Source organism: Podarcis raffonei, chromosome 16 (genome assembly GCF_027172205.1).
Source record: "Podarcis raffonei isolate rPodRaf1 chromosome 16, rPodRaf1.pri, whole genome shotgun sequence".
NCBI classification, from domain to species: domain Eukaryota; kingdom Metazoa; phylum Chordata; class Lepidosauria; order Squamata; family Lacertidae; genus Podarcis; species Podarcis raffonei.
Window position 1 is genome coordinate 8,342,152 of NC_070617.1, and position 15,343 is coordinate 8,357,494.

General features: G+C 48.0%; 1 protein-coding gene across 13 annotated transcripts in view; it reads right to left on the reverse strand.

Annotated features, from left to right (window-relative positions):
- Positions 1-15,343, reverse strand: part of TPM3 (tropomyosin 3) — a 70,632-nt gene that overhangs the window by 15,781 nt on the left and 39,508 nt on the right. For 8 of the 13 annotated variants that reach the window (XM_053368720.1, XM_053368717.1, XM_053368723.1 and 5 more), the window contains 6 exons: positions 13,637-13,770; positions 12,500-12,617; positions 11,023-11,093; positions 4,241-4,316; positions 1,769-1,831; positions 656-725 (listed from right to left, as the gene is read on the reverse strand). In XM_053368720.1, coding sequence (XP_053224695.1) covers positions 656-725; positions 1,769-1,831; positions 4,241-4,316; positions 11,023-11,093; positions 12,500-12,617; positions 13,637-13,770 — 532 coding nt within the window. Of the gene's footprint in view, positions 1-655; positions 726-1,768; positions 1,832-4,240; positions 4,317-6,366; positions 6,443-11,022; positions 11,094-12,499; positions 12,618-13,636; positions 13,771-15,343 lie in introns of all 13 variants that reach the window. The other 5 variants (XM_053368718.1, XM_053368724.1, XM_053368716.1 and 2 more) reach the window with 1 other exon arrangement.

Sequence of the window (15,343 nt, forward strand, 5' to 3'; positions counted from 1 at the left end):
AAATGGGGGGGCAGAGGGGGAAAGGTAAATGATGGTTTAAGGTTGCTTGGACTACATCTCCCATCACCCAACCACTGGGACAATGCCAGCTGGGGCTGATGGGAGTTGTAGTCCGACATCATATTGGGGGCCCAAGGTTGGAGAATGCTGGGCTTAGGCTCCCTCTGGCCTTCAAGAAGCAGAGACCACTGGAAGGCAAACAAAACAAAAAGCAGGGTCGAAGGGGGTCTGAACTCCCCCTAGCCTCGCCCCAAGCTGTTTTCAAAGTCCACACTGCACTGCAGACAGACAGACAGACAGGCCACATATTTTACAGACACTCAAACATATTGTTTCTAGGGCTCCTAGACACAGGACCAGAATAATCAAGAGCTGCGTGTACAGGCACAAAACACCAGACCTGACGTCAAGGTAAAAGAGAGAAAAGTAAAGGCAGAGGGTTGCTAACCCTGCTGCTGATCAGATGTCACTGGCCTACAACTCCCAACATCCCCTTGACCAGCACCAGCAGGGGCTGATGGGAGTTAAGAATTTGCAACAACCAGGCGAAATAAAATCACGGCATGCTATGTATCAAGGAAGCAGCTCCCATTTTTACCAGCCGCTTAGCTGGATTCTCCCTATCCAACTCCACCACCTTCCTGCCCACACCTACCTTCCAAGTCATCAATGGTCTTCTCCAGCTTGGCTACTGACCGCTCAGCAAACTCGGCACGGGTCTCAGCCTGGGAAAGGGAGAAAGAGTTGTGGTCAGTCAAGGGGAGGTCTGATTTATTCGATCTCCCGCCTCCATTGGTCTGTCCCCTGGCGGGGGGGAGCGGGGTTTACATTACAAGCAGGGCTGCATATTGATTATGTCCAAACTCTTCCCAATGTGCCATGCCTCCGGGGACACTAGTCAAGTCTATTACAAAGGCAGACAGCGTGGTGTTGTTGGGACTACATTTCCCATCAGCCCCGGCCAGCAAGGCTGATGGCCAGGGATGATGGGAGTTGTAGTGAAGGAATGGGTTTCCAAAACCTAAAACCTGACTGGGCAGTCAGTCTGGAACGGGTCCCAAAATCCGCATTTTTCCTTCTCCAAGGCAGCGTTTCTAAAATGCATTAACTTGAGCTGTTGAGCAAATGCATAACAGGAACCCAGCTGTATAAACAAAGCGCTCTCCTTTATCAGTCCGTGACGGCAATATATGGCCTTGACTGTTCCAGTTGAGCAGGGATGGCACGTCTGGGTCTTATCTTACATCCTGACCACACTCTGACGCACAGACCTAGTCCGGGAACAGTGCCAGGAGAGTTGGTGACCTTCTTACCCCAAAATGAGTGCCGGAACAGGAATACCCTTATATGGTCAAGAGTACAGGAAGAGGAACACCCTTTTATGGTTAAAAGTACCGGAGCAGGAACATCTGTGATGTCAACCTGCGTATATAAGCTGACATGGCTGGATTCCTGGGGAAGGGGGGAGAGGGTGCCTGGAGGATATATATACTGCATGAAATTTCTCATTTCTTTGGACTTGCTGTGAACTGACCACGCAAGTGCCTTCTGCTATCCAGAGAGCAGAATAAACTCTTTCTCTGAACCAACCCTCGGTGTCATTTGACGTCCTTCCTCCCGTCCGGGAGCAACGCTCACCCTAACAATTGGTAAAGTCCAATAAGGCTACAGTAGTTCAGCAACATCTTGCCCCATGTTGTCACAGAGCGGCCCAAGAAAGGACACCCACCCACCTTGACCCTTCGCATAAGGCACAGTGGCAGCTCACCTCCTTGAGTTTGTCGGTCAAGATCTTGATCTCCTCTTCATATTTATCCTCTTTTTGAGAGTACTGCGGGGAGAGAAGACACAACTCAGGGTCCAGACATAGCAAGGCGACTCACTACCAGCACCCCACTGCAAAGGCCAGATCCCACTCTCAACAGCTTTCTTTAAGTTTAATGGAAAACTTAAAGAAACAGACCTTCCCCTGCCATAGAGAGGGCGAAGGCAGAATGGAAACGACAGCCAACGTGGTGCAATTGTTAAGAGCGTTGCGTTCATTCTGGGAGAGAAACCAGGCCTTCAATCCCAGCTTGGCCACTAAGCTTGCTGGGAGAGCTTGGGTCAGCCTCTGGCTCTCAGCCTGCCCTACCCCACAAGGTTGTTGTGAGGATAAGTAGGGGTAAGGATAGGAAGATGCCTCCAGCTCTTAGATGGAGGAGAGGAGAGCAGTCCTGAGACAGGGTTTTTATTCTACTTCCACTCCCAAGGGCTTCCAGGGACCCACATCTTGCACTTATCGTTAGCCAAGACATGCCTAGATATAATACTAATGCCCAAAGGGTCGTGTTCTTTAAAGCAGAGGTTTTTAACCAAGTCTATTTCTCTTTATGCATGAAACTGCTTTGTTAAATATTAACAAGTATATTTTACAGGAAGCAATTCGTTCGTTCCATTTATAAGAGGTGAGGCTAGAAAAAGCAAGTTGTGCCAGGGCTAAGTGAAAAATTTGTGCGCCCTTCCAGACACTGCTACACTACAACTCCCATCAGGCAGAGGTCCTTCTCGGTAGTGGCACCCACACAGTGGAACGCCCTCCCATCAGATGTGAAGGAAATAAGCAGCTATCTTATCTTTAAAAGACATCTGAAGGCAGCTCTGTTTAGGGAAGTTTTTAATATTAATGCTGTATTGTTTTTAACACTCGATTGGGAACCGCCCAGAGTGGTTGGGGAAACTCGTCCAGATGGGCGGGGTATAAATATTATTATTATTATTATTATTATTATTATTATTATTATTGAATTTATATACACTACCCTATGCCCAGAGGTCTAAGGGCAGTTCACATAAAAAGATCACAGTATATAAAATAAAAATAAAAGCAATAGCTTACACCCCCCCAAAAGAAGAGCCACATGCCTCGATTCCAGAACACAGGGAGCTGCCTTATAGCCAGAACTCTTGCCCCCACCAACCCAGTATCATCTCTACTCAACTGGCAGCAGCTCCCTAGGGTCACCACCCCACCACCGCCACCTGATCCTTTAACTGGAGGAGCCGGGGATCGAACCCAAGACCCTTCTGCAAGCAACGCCTTCCGCTGATCTGACCCTTCTTCCGCTGCTGACGCTTCTCTGCCTCCTGGCCCCCGAAGGAGCTGCTCTGCACATCCTGCCCTAGGCTCGGGCAGACGGGTTACTCGGACCAGGCTTTCTCAGGAGGAGCCCCCAGAGACATTTTAATGGGGTGCCTGCTTGCCATTCGTTTCAGCAGCGAGTGTACAACAGTAATATTGCCAAGGGCTTCATTCACCAAGGCTTCCTGCCGCCGCTTGTGAGTGTTTCAGTTTTAGTTTTGTTTTTTCAGGGCTTCAAGCCATTTTAATTTTAAAGTTGGTCTTTGTACAAAGTTATTTTAAACACCACCATGGAAAAGTAACCATTGCAGGGACCTTATCCCTGTAGGAGGGATCTTGAGACACTTGATGCAGCTTTGTTTATCTAATATTATTCCAGGAGGAGAACTGATCATTGCTCTTGAGTCAGAAAAGGAGAGATTTTGCCCTGCTGCGTACCCCACAGATTGCTGCCCAGTTTGAACCACCAGCTCTCCCTACGAAGTAAAGACAGTGGTACCTCGGGTTACATACGCTTCAGGTTACATACGCTTCAAGTTACAGACTCCGCTAACCCAGAAATAGCGCTTCAGGTTAAGAACTTTGCTTCAGGATGAAAACAGAAATCGTGCTCCGGAGGCGCGGCGGCAGCAGGAGGCCCCATTAGCTAAAGTGGTGCTTCAGCTTAAGAACAGCTTCAGCTTAAGAATAGACCTCCGGAACGAATTAAGTACTTAACCCGAGGTACCACTGTATATTATTCCTCACAAGAGATAGCTGGTGTTACTAGTGAATTCAGGAGACTTTGAACTGTAAATGGCTTATCTTTAAAAGTAAGGAATTTCCATAAAGTGAGTGTTTTAGTTTTTAACTGGCCCCTGCTGGATCAGGCCAATGGCTCATGTACAAGCCCAGATGGTCATCTGTCATGGATGCTTCAGGTGTGATTGCAGGGGGTTTGACTAGATGACCCTTGGGGTCCCCCCTTTCAATTCTACGATTCTATACAGGGCCTCTTGACGTCTTCATTGTATACTTCCCAGGTTTCAACTGAGTAAACACGGAAGGATTATCAGGGGGTGGGTGGGAGGGAAAGGCTATTCCTCCGGCCACAGTGGGGAGGAGAACAGCCAGCCCTACCTTCTCAGCCTGAGCCTCAAGGGACTTGAGGTTGTTGGTGACATTCTTCAGCTCCTCTTCCAGCTCCGAACATTTGCTGCAGTGTGTTTGCCGAGGAGGGCGGGGAAGGGAGGAAGAGAGGAAGCCAGAGAGAGAGAGAGAGAAATAATGGATGGGAAAGGGAGAAAAAGGAGGACAGGAGAGAAAGAGAAAAGAGTGAATCCATGGGTCGAAGAGACTTCAGGAGAGGGGCCTAACGAGGCCAACAATGGCTCCCCGTCCACGGGAGACAAAAGGTTTTGAGGACCCAGGCACCGGCCAAACACAACACCTTGCAGGCTCTGTAAATCGCGTCACGTAGGAATTCTGTGTGTGTGTGTGTGTGCATATTATAGGCTTGAAGTCTGGCGCCTGCCCTTTGTACCGTCCGAACTGCTCTTGAGTTTTGTTTGCTACATCTGTGCCAGTTTCCAGTTCATATTTGGGCATATATATTTTAATGTGTTGTCTCTGACCTATACAGTCATACCTCAGGTTCAAGACACTTCGGGTTGTGTGTTTTCGGGTTATGGATGCGCCAAAACCCGGAAGTACCAGAAGGGGTTACTTCCAGGGCGCTTGCGCAAGAGCGCCAAATCACAACCCACACATGCACAGACACGGCACTGCGGGTTGCCAACGTGCCTCCCGCACGGATCATGTTCGCAACCTGAGCGTCCACTGTAAAGCCTTTTTTAAAAAAAAGAGTGGCCAGTCATTGGGACTACAACACCTATCGTCCATGATGTCCAGAAGTCATTGACTGATTTGTTAATTATTCTACAACTGTGACATTCTATTGCTGTTATTTATTATTCATGAGCTGCTTTGTGATTCATGTGAGTGAAAATTGGCATAGAAACATAACAAATTATTGAATGGAATGAGTTGGCACTACAACACCCATTGTTCACAACCCCCGGGGCCACCTGAGGCCCCTTTTCATGCTCTCGCCCCCACCAGCAGGTCCGGAGGGCGGCAACAAAAGAACAGGGACTTTTCAGTGTGGGCTCCCGGCTTGCCGAATGCTCTCCCCTGAGAGGCTCCACTGGCGCCATCAACTGAATAGCTCTGGACACCTTCCAAAATGTTTGTTTTCTACCAGGCCTCTGGCTTTTAACTATCCGTGGCTTCCTTGAGCATGTGGGGTACCTCAGGTTACAGACGCTTCAGGTTACACACTCCGCTAACCCAGAAATAGTACCTCGGGTTAAGAACTTTGCTTCAGGATAAGAACAGAAATTGTGCTCCGGCGGCACGGCGGCAGCAGGAGGCCCCATTAGCTAAAGTGGTGCTTCAGGTTAAGAACAGTTTCAGGTTAAGAACGGACCTCCAGAACGAGTTAAGTTCTTAACCCGAGGTACCACTATATTTTAAATCTTGCCTTTAAAAAAACCCCACCATGAATATGTTTTAGATTTTTCTACAGATTTTTTTATGCTGGTTTTCATGTATGTGTTCATTCTAAGATACTTTGAGTTACTTTTTCTTTTTAAAGCGACTAATAAGTTCAGTAAAAGATTATTACTGACTAATAAGTTCAGTACATAAAATGTCAGGAGATTTTTTTATGCTGGTTTTCATGTATGTGTTCATTCTAAGATACTTTGAGTTACTTTTTCTTTTTAAAGCAACTAATAAGTTCAGTAAAAGATTATTACTGACTAATAAGTTCAGTACATAAAACGTCAGGAGCATTAGCACAACGGGGATTTTTGCGTACACACACACACACACACAAGCACGACTACGTAGCCTGCAAGCTGCAGCAAAAAGCTGCCTGATATAGGCTCTGGGTCTAGGGTGGAAACCTTGACCTGGAATCCATTAGGCCTCATTGCCATCCTGAAGGAAGCCGCTGTGCCGCGGAGCAGGGCCCCAGCAGCCGCAACCTGCTCGGCAGGAAAAGTAAAATGAAGCCAGTTGAAGTCAGAGACAGAGAGAAAAAATACAGAGAGAGCAAGCAAAGCATATTGAGGAAGCGAGAGGAGAAATGCGCTCGAAGGAGCTTTCTTCTTTTCTTTTCTTTTTAGGGGGAAAGAAAGGGGGAGCAGCATGGGCGTTCAGTGGAGCCGGAGGTTGGGAGGGGGGGCAGGAAGGGTTAGTACCTTTTCTTCAGCCTGAGCAAGGAACTTCAAGTTTTGGTCCATCAACCGGATCTGCTCATCCAAGTCCCGGCAACGGCTGTTTAGAAAAGCAGGACCGCGTCGGCAGGCACAAGTTCGGACGGGGTGTTGGGTTGGGTTGGGGGCAAAAGGAGCAGCAACAGAAAGGACACACACACACAAAGCAGAGCCATAAAAAGGGGGGGGGGAGAAGAAAAAAAAAGTCTGTCACAACATGCAGGCTTGGCGGGGTAAGGAAAGAGGTTTTACAAAGGGGGAGAGAGAGATGGCACAATTCTACAGGCCTCATGCCAGGCAGGGGATATTTCCTGAGAAGACCTGTTAGACCAGGCCCAGAAGTGTGATGGTGAAGTGAGGTTATAAAGCGGTAGCCTGGCCACCTCCGAGTGTCGGTTGAGGTCCCTGCGCATAGCTGTCAACTTTCAGATTTGAAAATAAGGGATCAGCAGCCTCGAAAATAAGGGATCAGCGACCTCACCTGTCCCGGGGACGGTCAATCTGGGATAGAAGCGGGAAGCAGCGGGAAACGGCGCTGGAATATGGGAATTTCCCACAAAAAAGGGGAAGGTTGACAGCTATGCTCCTGCACAAGGAGTGGTTCTGTGTGAGGGGACTGAGAACAAGATAGCTGCCAGCTGCTGAAAGGGAGGAGAGCAACTGGCTCAAACACAGCCAGATGGGTGGGTATAAATATTTAATAATAATAAGGAAGGCCCCATAGAAGGGCCCCAAATGGCCCTCTCTTCCCTTCCAATGACAGGAACTGTGCATGCCAAGGGAGTTTGCGAGAGCGCAGGCCGGTTCTTACCAGGCCACAACAGGGGCGAAAACAACTTACAATATCAAAACCTATTGCCCTTAATGCTGCAGAGAAACTCAGGTGTAAGAGGGGGAACTGATGACGCTTGGGGTGTCACAAGAGCACCCAAAATAATATTCCGTTGTGTTCCAGACAAGGCTGTATGGAGCCTGCACAGCTGGTAAAATGCAGACATTTTGCACAAGAAAAAAAAACACACTACCTTGGTGTGGGGTTTTTTTTGGGGGGGGGGTTGCATGTGGTTTCGAATTCAGATAGTTTTGCATTTTGCAGTTTTAGGTGGTTGGTTTTGTTTTTTTCAGGTGGGATACACACAGTCCCAACTGAGAGGGGATAATTTCCAGCCAGGAATTGCACAGGAGTTAATGAAAAGCTCACAATGTAGAGCAGGGTTTTTTTGCAGGGGGCGGGGATAGAATTGTAGTCCTCCGGGTGTTGCTGGACTACAACTCCCATCAGCACCCAGCCAGCATGGCCCAATGGCTTGGGATGATGGAAGGCGGAGGAGCCCACTAACATCTGGGCCACAGGGCCCCCCACCTTGATGCAGAAGCCCATTTTAGCTCCGTGGGGAGGCTGTTTCCATCCCCTGAACATCTCATGCGTCTCCAGCCCATCTGCTTCTCATGCTCCACAGCTGGAGAAGGGCGATGGTGATAGGCTCAACCATAAAGATGAGACACTGTCCCAGAGGACAGCCTCCCCACCCCTGCTACCAGGAACCACATGGCGAAGCTGTGTAAGATCTTCTGCATAACTGTAGTCGGTGAAGGAGAGAAAGGCAGACTGGCTGGCCCACAGCAACGAAGATGTGAGCACCACAGTGAGAGGGTGGCGGTGAGGAAAAGGAGGAGAGGGCTGGTGAGCAGGCCCTGTGCAAGACATCTACACACAACAAGCACAAGCGTGCAACACTTAGTGAATGTAGCCCTGAGTGCACGTCTATATGGCAAAACTAGCGTCAGTTTTTACAGCAACGCTGCTGGTAACAGTTTGGCCCAATAAAAGGATGCTGGGAATTCTGGTTCACCAAAAGGTGCCAGGAATTGGGAGAGGGTTCTGGGAGCTGTAGTTTTGTTAAGGGTGTGGAGAGTTGTTAAGAGACACCCCTCCCCATTTCCCTGAGTTACAATTCCCAGAGAGGTTTAGCGTTCAATCCCTCTTCTTCCCAGGGAATTCTGGGAATTGTGACTCTCGACACCCTTAACCAACTACAGTTCCCAGAATTCTTTGAGGGAAGTCAGGACTGCTTCAAGAGCTTTAAATGCGCGGTGCAAATGGGGACGTAGAAACACACAGCTTTCCGTGAGAAGGAACAACGGAAACTAGTCACAGATACCATCTTACGGCATTAGATGTGCAGCCAGTGTGTTTATATTTTAGAGGGGAAAACCTACTGGTGGGAACTTCACCTCACAGACAGGCAGAGCACAAGTTCTGAAGTAAATGGTTTCCAGTTACCCCAACAACATTCTCTCTGAAGCTAACTTGTGAAGTGGGATCTCAGACTCCCAATTAATATTTTTTAAAGGACCGTGGGACAAAGGAAAACACCATATGGCATTAATTGCGCTTGCAGGGAACATATTTCAGCCGTCTTGCAAAAACGACAGGCCTGTCCTTATCAGGCAGCTGCGGAAGATTCGCTCGTTTTTGGCAAGGGGCAAAACTCTTGTTGGGGGCAGGGAGTATCACAATGTGTGTTTTTCCCCCAAATGTGGCCTTGCCAGGACCTAGAAGCATGCTTGGCATTTTTTGCACTGTCTTGTTTCCTCCTCTTAGCCCCTCCCCGCCACTCCATCCGTCACATCAGCACCCCAGATGTGAAGCAGATGAGATGGAGCCCAGACACACATCTGGAAGACTGCAACAGGGTGGCCCAGCCATGTTCGAATACAATGAATGAACCCCAAATGATCTTAAACAAGTCGACCAGGGGGTGGGCTCATCACAAATCTCGCCTGTTTCAGAAATATGTGCAGTGGGGGGGAAAGGAACAAGGCCCGTTATTGTGACCCAACACTGGAATGTCCTGCTGCGGGAAATCTGTCTGGCGTTCTGTATTTGCCGCTGGATTTTTGGTGCTTCTGTGCTGACCTTGGGTATGGCGCCTGACATGACTGAAACCAAGGTGCTTTTAAATTATTGTTATTTCCTTTTTTTAATCTCACTGTGAGCCAGAGTGTGTATCTCACACCAATATGATGAAATCACCTTTGTTCCACTTTTTCCTAACACGGGCCACAATTGTGCTACACATTCAAAGTGCTACGATACCACTTTGAACACTCAGGGCTTCCCCCAAAGGATTCTGGGAGCTGTCATTTGCTAAGGTATACCTGAAGGAGCGTCTCTAACCCCATTGTCCTACCCTGAGACTGAGATCCAGCGCCGACGGCCTTCTGGCGGTTCCCTCACTGTGAGAAGCCAAGTTACAGAGAACCAGGCAGAGGGCCTTCTCGGTAGTGGTGCCCACCCTGTGGAACGCCCTCCCATCTGATGTCAAAGAGAAAAACAACTACCTGATGTTTAGAAGACATCTGAAGGCAGCCCTGTTTAGGGAAGTTTTTAATGACAGGTGTTTTAATGTATTTTTAATCTCTGTTGGAAGCTGCCCAGAGTGGCTGGGGAAACCCAGCCAGATGGGCGGGGTACAAATAATAAATTATTATTATTATTATAAGAGTGCTGAGAATTCTTAGGAGATCCCTATGGCCCAGCCAGAGCTATTATTTCCCTGAGTTCCCTGGGAAGAGGGATTGACTGCTAAACCACTATGGGAATTGTAGCTCAGGGGGCGGGGGAACTCTCTTAACAACCCTCCATACACTTAATAGTTCCCAGGGTTCCGCAGAGGAAACCATGACTGTTAAGGGTCCTGAGAGTTGTTAGGAGAGAACCCCCCTCCCCATTCCCCTCACAGAGCTACAATTTCCAGAGTGGTTTAACAATCAATCCCTCTTCTCAGGGAACTCTGGGAACTGTAAAGGTAAAGGTAAAGGGACCCCTGACCATTAGGTCTAGTCATGCCCAACTCTGGGGTTGCGGTGCTCATCTCACTTTATCGGCTGAGGGAGCCGGCATACAGCTTCCGGGTCATGTGGCCAGCAGGACTAAGCCGCTTCTGGAGAACCAGAGCTGCACACAGAAATGCCATTTACCTTCCCGCCAGAGCAGTACCTATTTATCTACTTGCACTGGCGTGCTTACAGACTTCTAGGTTGGCAGGAGCAGGGACCGAGCAACGGGAGCTCACCCTGTTGCGGGGATTCGAACTGCCAACCTTCTGATCGGCAAGTCCTAGGCTCTGTGGTTCAGACCACAGCGCCACCCGTGTCCCATCTGGGAACTGTAGCTGTCCACAAAGAATACAGAGGTCTCCTAACAATGCTCAGCTCCTGGAATTCTTTTGGAGGAAGCCATGACGCTTAAAGTGGTACGGGACTGCTTTCAATGTATGGTGTGAATGTGGCCACAATGAAGGCCTAACTCCATCAACCTAAGTACCACCCTGTAGAGGGACTAACAGATGCTCACCTATCTACACAGGAAAGAATTCCCAGATGTTAAAAACCATACCCCCTGCCAAAAAACCCAGTTAGGATCTCCCACTAAAAAGAGAGAAAAAATGGGAAAGTGGAGACCCACAATTCCTTCTAGCCAGCAGAGGCTGCCTCTAACCTTCGCCCCACACTCTGGGCCTTGCCTAACAGGGAGTTTTAAGGTGAGCTCGCTCGTGTTAAAAGCTTCCATGCAGCAGGGTGCTTCATGCAAAGAGAGAAAGAGAGAGAGAGAGAGAAGAAGAAGAAAACACTCACGACTCTGCCAGCTCAGCTCTCTCCTCTGTACGCTCCAGATCACCTTCAATGATGACCAATTTCCGGGCAACCTGGGAGGATGAGGAGGAGGAGGAGGAGGAAGAAATTATTGTCAATTGGATTTGCTACCTGCCCTTCGCCATGAAGTGTGGATTTTCTCTCCCCAAAGAGGTGCGCCTGGTACCTTCACTGCACAGCTTATCATCGTACACTGAAGATATGCCTCTGTAAATTGGCCTTTGGCCTATGGACTCACTCTAGCTGTTTTAAATTGTCTTTAAAGCTGTATTTCATATTACTGCAACCTGCCCTGAGACCTTCTCATGGAGGGTAGCTGATGAACCTAACAGCATTACCCGTGATCCCAGGGCAGGTTTCCAACCATTTAAAAGCACAAGATTAAAATCATTTATACGTCTCAGGACACCAATACCTCAATGGCCGCCTCTTCCCAGATAAACCGACCCCCACCCTGAGATTGTTCTTTCGTGCCAGGCCTTTGGTTCTGAATCATTGGTGGCCTCCTTGAGATGTTTTAAACATGCCTTTTTAAAAGCAGGGTTGTCATATATAATATATATATATATATATATATATATATATACACACACACACACACACACACATATATACATATATACATATATATACATATATATACACACACACACACACACATATACATATGACATTTCTTTTATGCCAGTTTTACTGGATGTGTCTGTTTATATAGTGTTTTTCATATAGTGTTAGTTACTTCAAGTTACCTTGCTTAAAAAAGGAAGAAGCAAGCAATGAATTTAATAAATAATGACAGTAATTTGAAATCAATAAGAAGGTGGGGAACCCTCCAGCCTGGTCAGACCACCAGGCTTCCACATTTGGCCCACAAAGGAGTTTCCCCCCCAAAACCACCTGCCCCACACATGACATCATACAGGCAACTCCTCAATTTAGGTGGGAGTTATGTTTCGAAGCACTGCATGTTTAAGTGGAACTGAGTATACAGTGGTACCTCTGGATACAAACTTAATTCGTTCTGGAGGTCCGTTCTTAACCCGAAACCATTCTTAACCTGAGGTACCACTTTAGCTAATGGGGGTCTCCTGCTGTGGCTGACGCACAATTTGTTCTCATCCTGAGGTAAAGTTCTTAAACTGATGTACTACTTCGGGGTTAGCGGAGTCTGTAACCCGAAGTGTTTGTAACCCGAGGTACCACTGTATTTAAAACACCATTGAAAACGCCTGCGCGTATACTGCACGCACGTAAATAAAATAATAATAATAATTTATTTATACCCCACCCATCTGGCTGGGCTTCCCCAGCCACTCTAGGCGGCTTCCAACAAAATATTAAAATGGCGGGGTTGCCTGCATATGACATCAAATGTGGATCAGGGAATGGCGCAGCCGCAGAAAGCAGGACTGAACTCCCTGTGTGTCATGAGGGAGGCGCATCCGCTGTGGCTTCTCACCTCCTCGTACTTCCTGTCGGCCTCCTCAGCGATGTGCTTGGCCTCCTTCAGCTGGATCTCCTGCAGCTCCATCTTCTCTTCATCTTTCAGGGCTCTGTTCTCAATTACCTTCATGCCTCTGAGGGAGAACGGGGGGAAGAAGGGATCGTCAGGCTCCAAGACGTGACATTCCTGATCTCCCAGTCCGCAGAAAGGCCTTGGGGACAGGTGTGGCCTCTCCAAAACAAGAACATCTCTGGCACACAGAAGGATCGCAATGCCAGAGGAAGGCCTAACCTTCTCCCTGGTTACACACACCAGGGGGTGTGATTCAGTTACCGTATTTTTCGCTCCATAAGGCGCACCCGACCATAAGGCGCACCTAGTTTTTAGAGGGGGAAATCAAGGGGGGGGAAATCTTATTCCCCCCCCCCAGCCCCAAAGAGCAAAGAAGCCAAGACTGCGAGCGGGATGGATCCCGCTCACTGTCTTGGCTTCCTCTTTAGCCGCGCACAACCTCTCCAGCCGGGAGAGGCTGCGCGCACCTATGGCAAAAGCCAAGACAGCGAACGGGATGGATCCTGCTCACTGTCTCAGCTTCCTCTTTAGCCGCGCGCGGCTATGGCAATACCCCCACCTCCCACAGGAGCCATGCACCCTTTAAGGAGTGCGCGGCTCCTGCGGGCTTTTCTACGAGGAGGGAGAAGGGACTGACTGGCCGCGTCAGTCCCTTCTCCCTTCTTGGGAAAAGCCCGCAAGAGCCGCATGGAGCTTGTGTGCAGCTCTTGGGGGGCTTTTCCTGCCTGCCTCCCCCCTGCACTCGCTCCATAAGACGCACACACATTTCCCCTTACTTTTTAGGAGGGTGAAAGTGCGTCCTATGGAGTGAAAAATACGGTATATGACACCCACCCACCTGAACATCCACCCACCCACACAGAATTTATACACAGCTTTGCTCAGTGCGAACAAGCTCTAAGGCACGCACCCCCAAACTCAGCCCTCAAGATGTTTTGGGACTACAGTTCCCATCATCCCTGACCACTGGTCCTATTAGCTAGGGATGATGGGTGTTGTAGTCCCAAAAACGTCTGGAGGGCCAGGTTTAGGAATGCCTGCTCTAAGTAGCCCCTTCCTCCTGCAAATGCACCCACCCACCTTTCACTCTCATCGGCAGCTTTCTCAGCTTCCTCCAACTTCTGCAAGGCTGTCGCAAGGCGCTCCTGGGCCCGGTCCAGCTCCTCTTCCACAAGCTGAATGCGGCGGTTCAAGGATGCTACTTCTGCCTCGGCCTGGAGAGGAAGGGGGAAAACACTGATGTGGGCATTGGAATACACTGGAACGGACTCGTTTGTTCCCCACCCCATTTAAGCAAACACAAGTTTCTAGCCCTTAAGAATGCTGTGCCGGCTGGAAGCCCATTCAAACCATCTCTGGCTTTCTTAAGATGCAGTGTTTAGCGATAGGGCTTAAGACAAGGGTTGGGAGAACCAATTTCAGCCTGAGGGTATTTCCTTGAAGGCAAGCTTCCAATAGCAGCGGGCAAGGCCATGTGCAAAAGCGGGCACGGTAGGGATGGAGACCGCTATTTTTTGCACTGTCGTGGTCAGAACTGTCTACATCCAACTCGCAGCATCTCTCCAGGCAGAGAAACATCTCCCCACCCCCATTTCACTTGCAATCTTTTTTTTAAAAAATATAATTGTTAATGGAACAAAATAACACACGCCAAAAATATATATAAAAAAGGATCTCCAGAAGTGAACATAGAAGGACAAGTTTCCATACCAAGACTGAGTACAACAGATATTACACGCTTCCAAGTAGCAGAAATGGGCTTACGTGTTCCTGTACCACATTATTAAAAAAAAGACTCCCATTTCTCCATGAATACATTCTCTTGCTGTCTACCTTCTCCAGTTCTAACCAAATGTGTGCGAGCTTAAAACTTGCATTTTATGTCCCAGGTCTTAGTTGCCCATTTCCCTCATGCATAGTGTTCTAATCTCCCCCCCCCCCCAAACACACACAGACAGAGAGAGATGTGGTGTTATTAATTCCCTGTCCTCTGTTAGTACAGTTTCTTTAACATATCCAGAAAGTAAAGAGGCCCTGTAGGCAAAGTTTAGCCTGTTACTAATGTAATTTCCCTTGATGCATCTTCCCAAAATTTTCTGATTTTTTGCATGCGTCCAAAATACATGTCATATTGCAACCTATTATTTATTTTTTTCTATGACAGGTGTGGGGGAACTTCTGGCCACCCAGATGCTGCTGGACTATGACTCCCATTGTCCTTCTCCAAAAATCCAGTAGGCTCTTATTTTTGCTGTGAAACAGCTTGCTATTGCTTAAGGATATCACTGCTCTTGCAGACTGAGAGGCTCAGCGCCGCTAACAGTCCCAAGACGGGCAAGCTTTCCAGCGGGAAGTGACTTGCAGCAGAATTTTTCCATAATAGGATATTTTCTGCTGCTCCTTAAAAAGCAAAGACATAATCGTTACCGATTTTTATTAAATCAACAACGAAGGCAGCCCAAGTGGCGATTCCACAAAGTTGTTGCTTGTAACTTTTTTTTTAAAAAAAATGTTTTTATTTTCTGTACCAAACTGCATTACAAAAATAATACTGATTAGGGTATGCATTTAAGCATAAACATAGATTTCTCCCCAAAAAAGAGTATTTCAGGATTCAGATTACATTTCTATTAAAACACAATACATTCCACAAGTAGGATTACTGGTAATAATCTCTTATTTAACAAGACACTGGATCTACTATAATATCTAACATTAGTTTTTCCTGTACATTGTTTTCTATAAATGCATCTCTGGGTTATTTGTGGGGCCTGCCTGGTGTTTTTA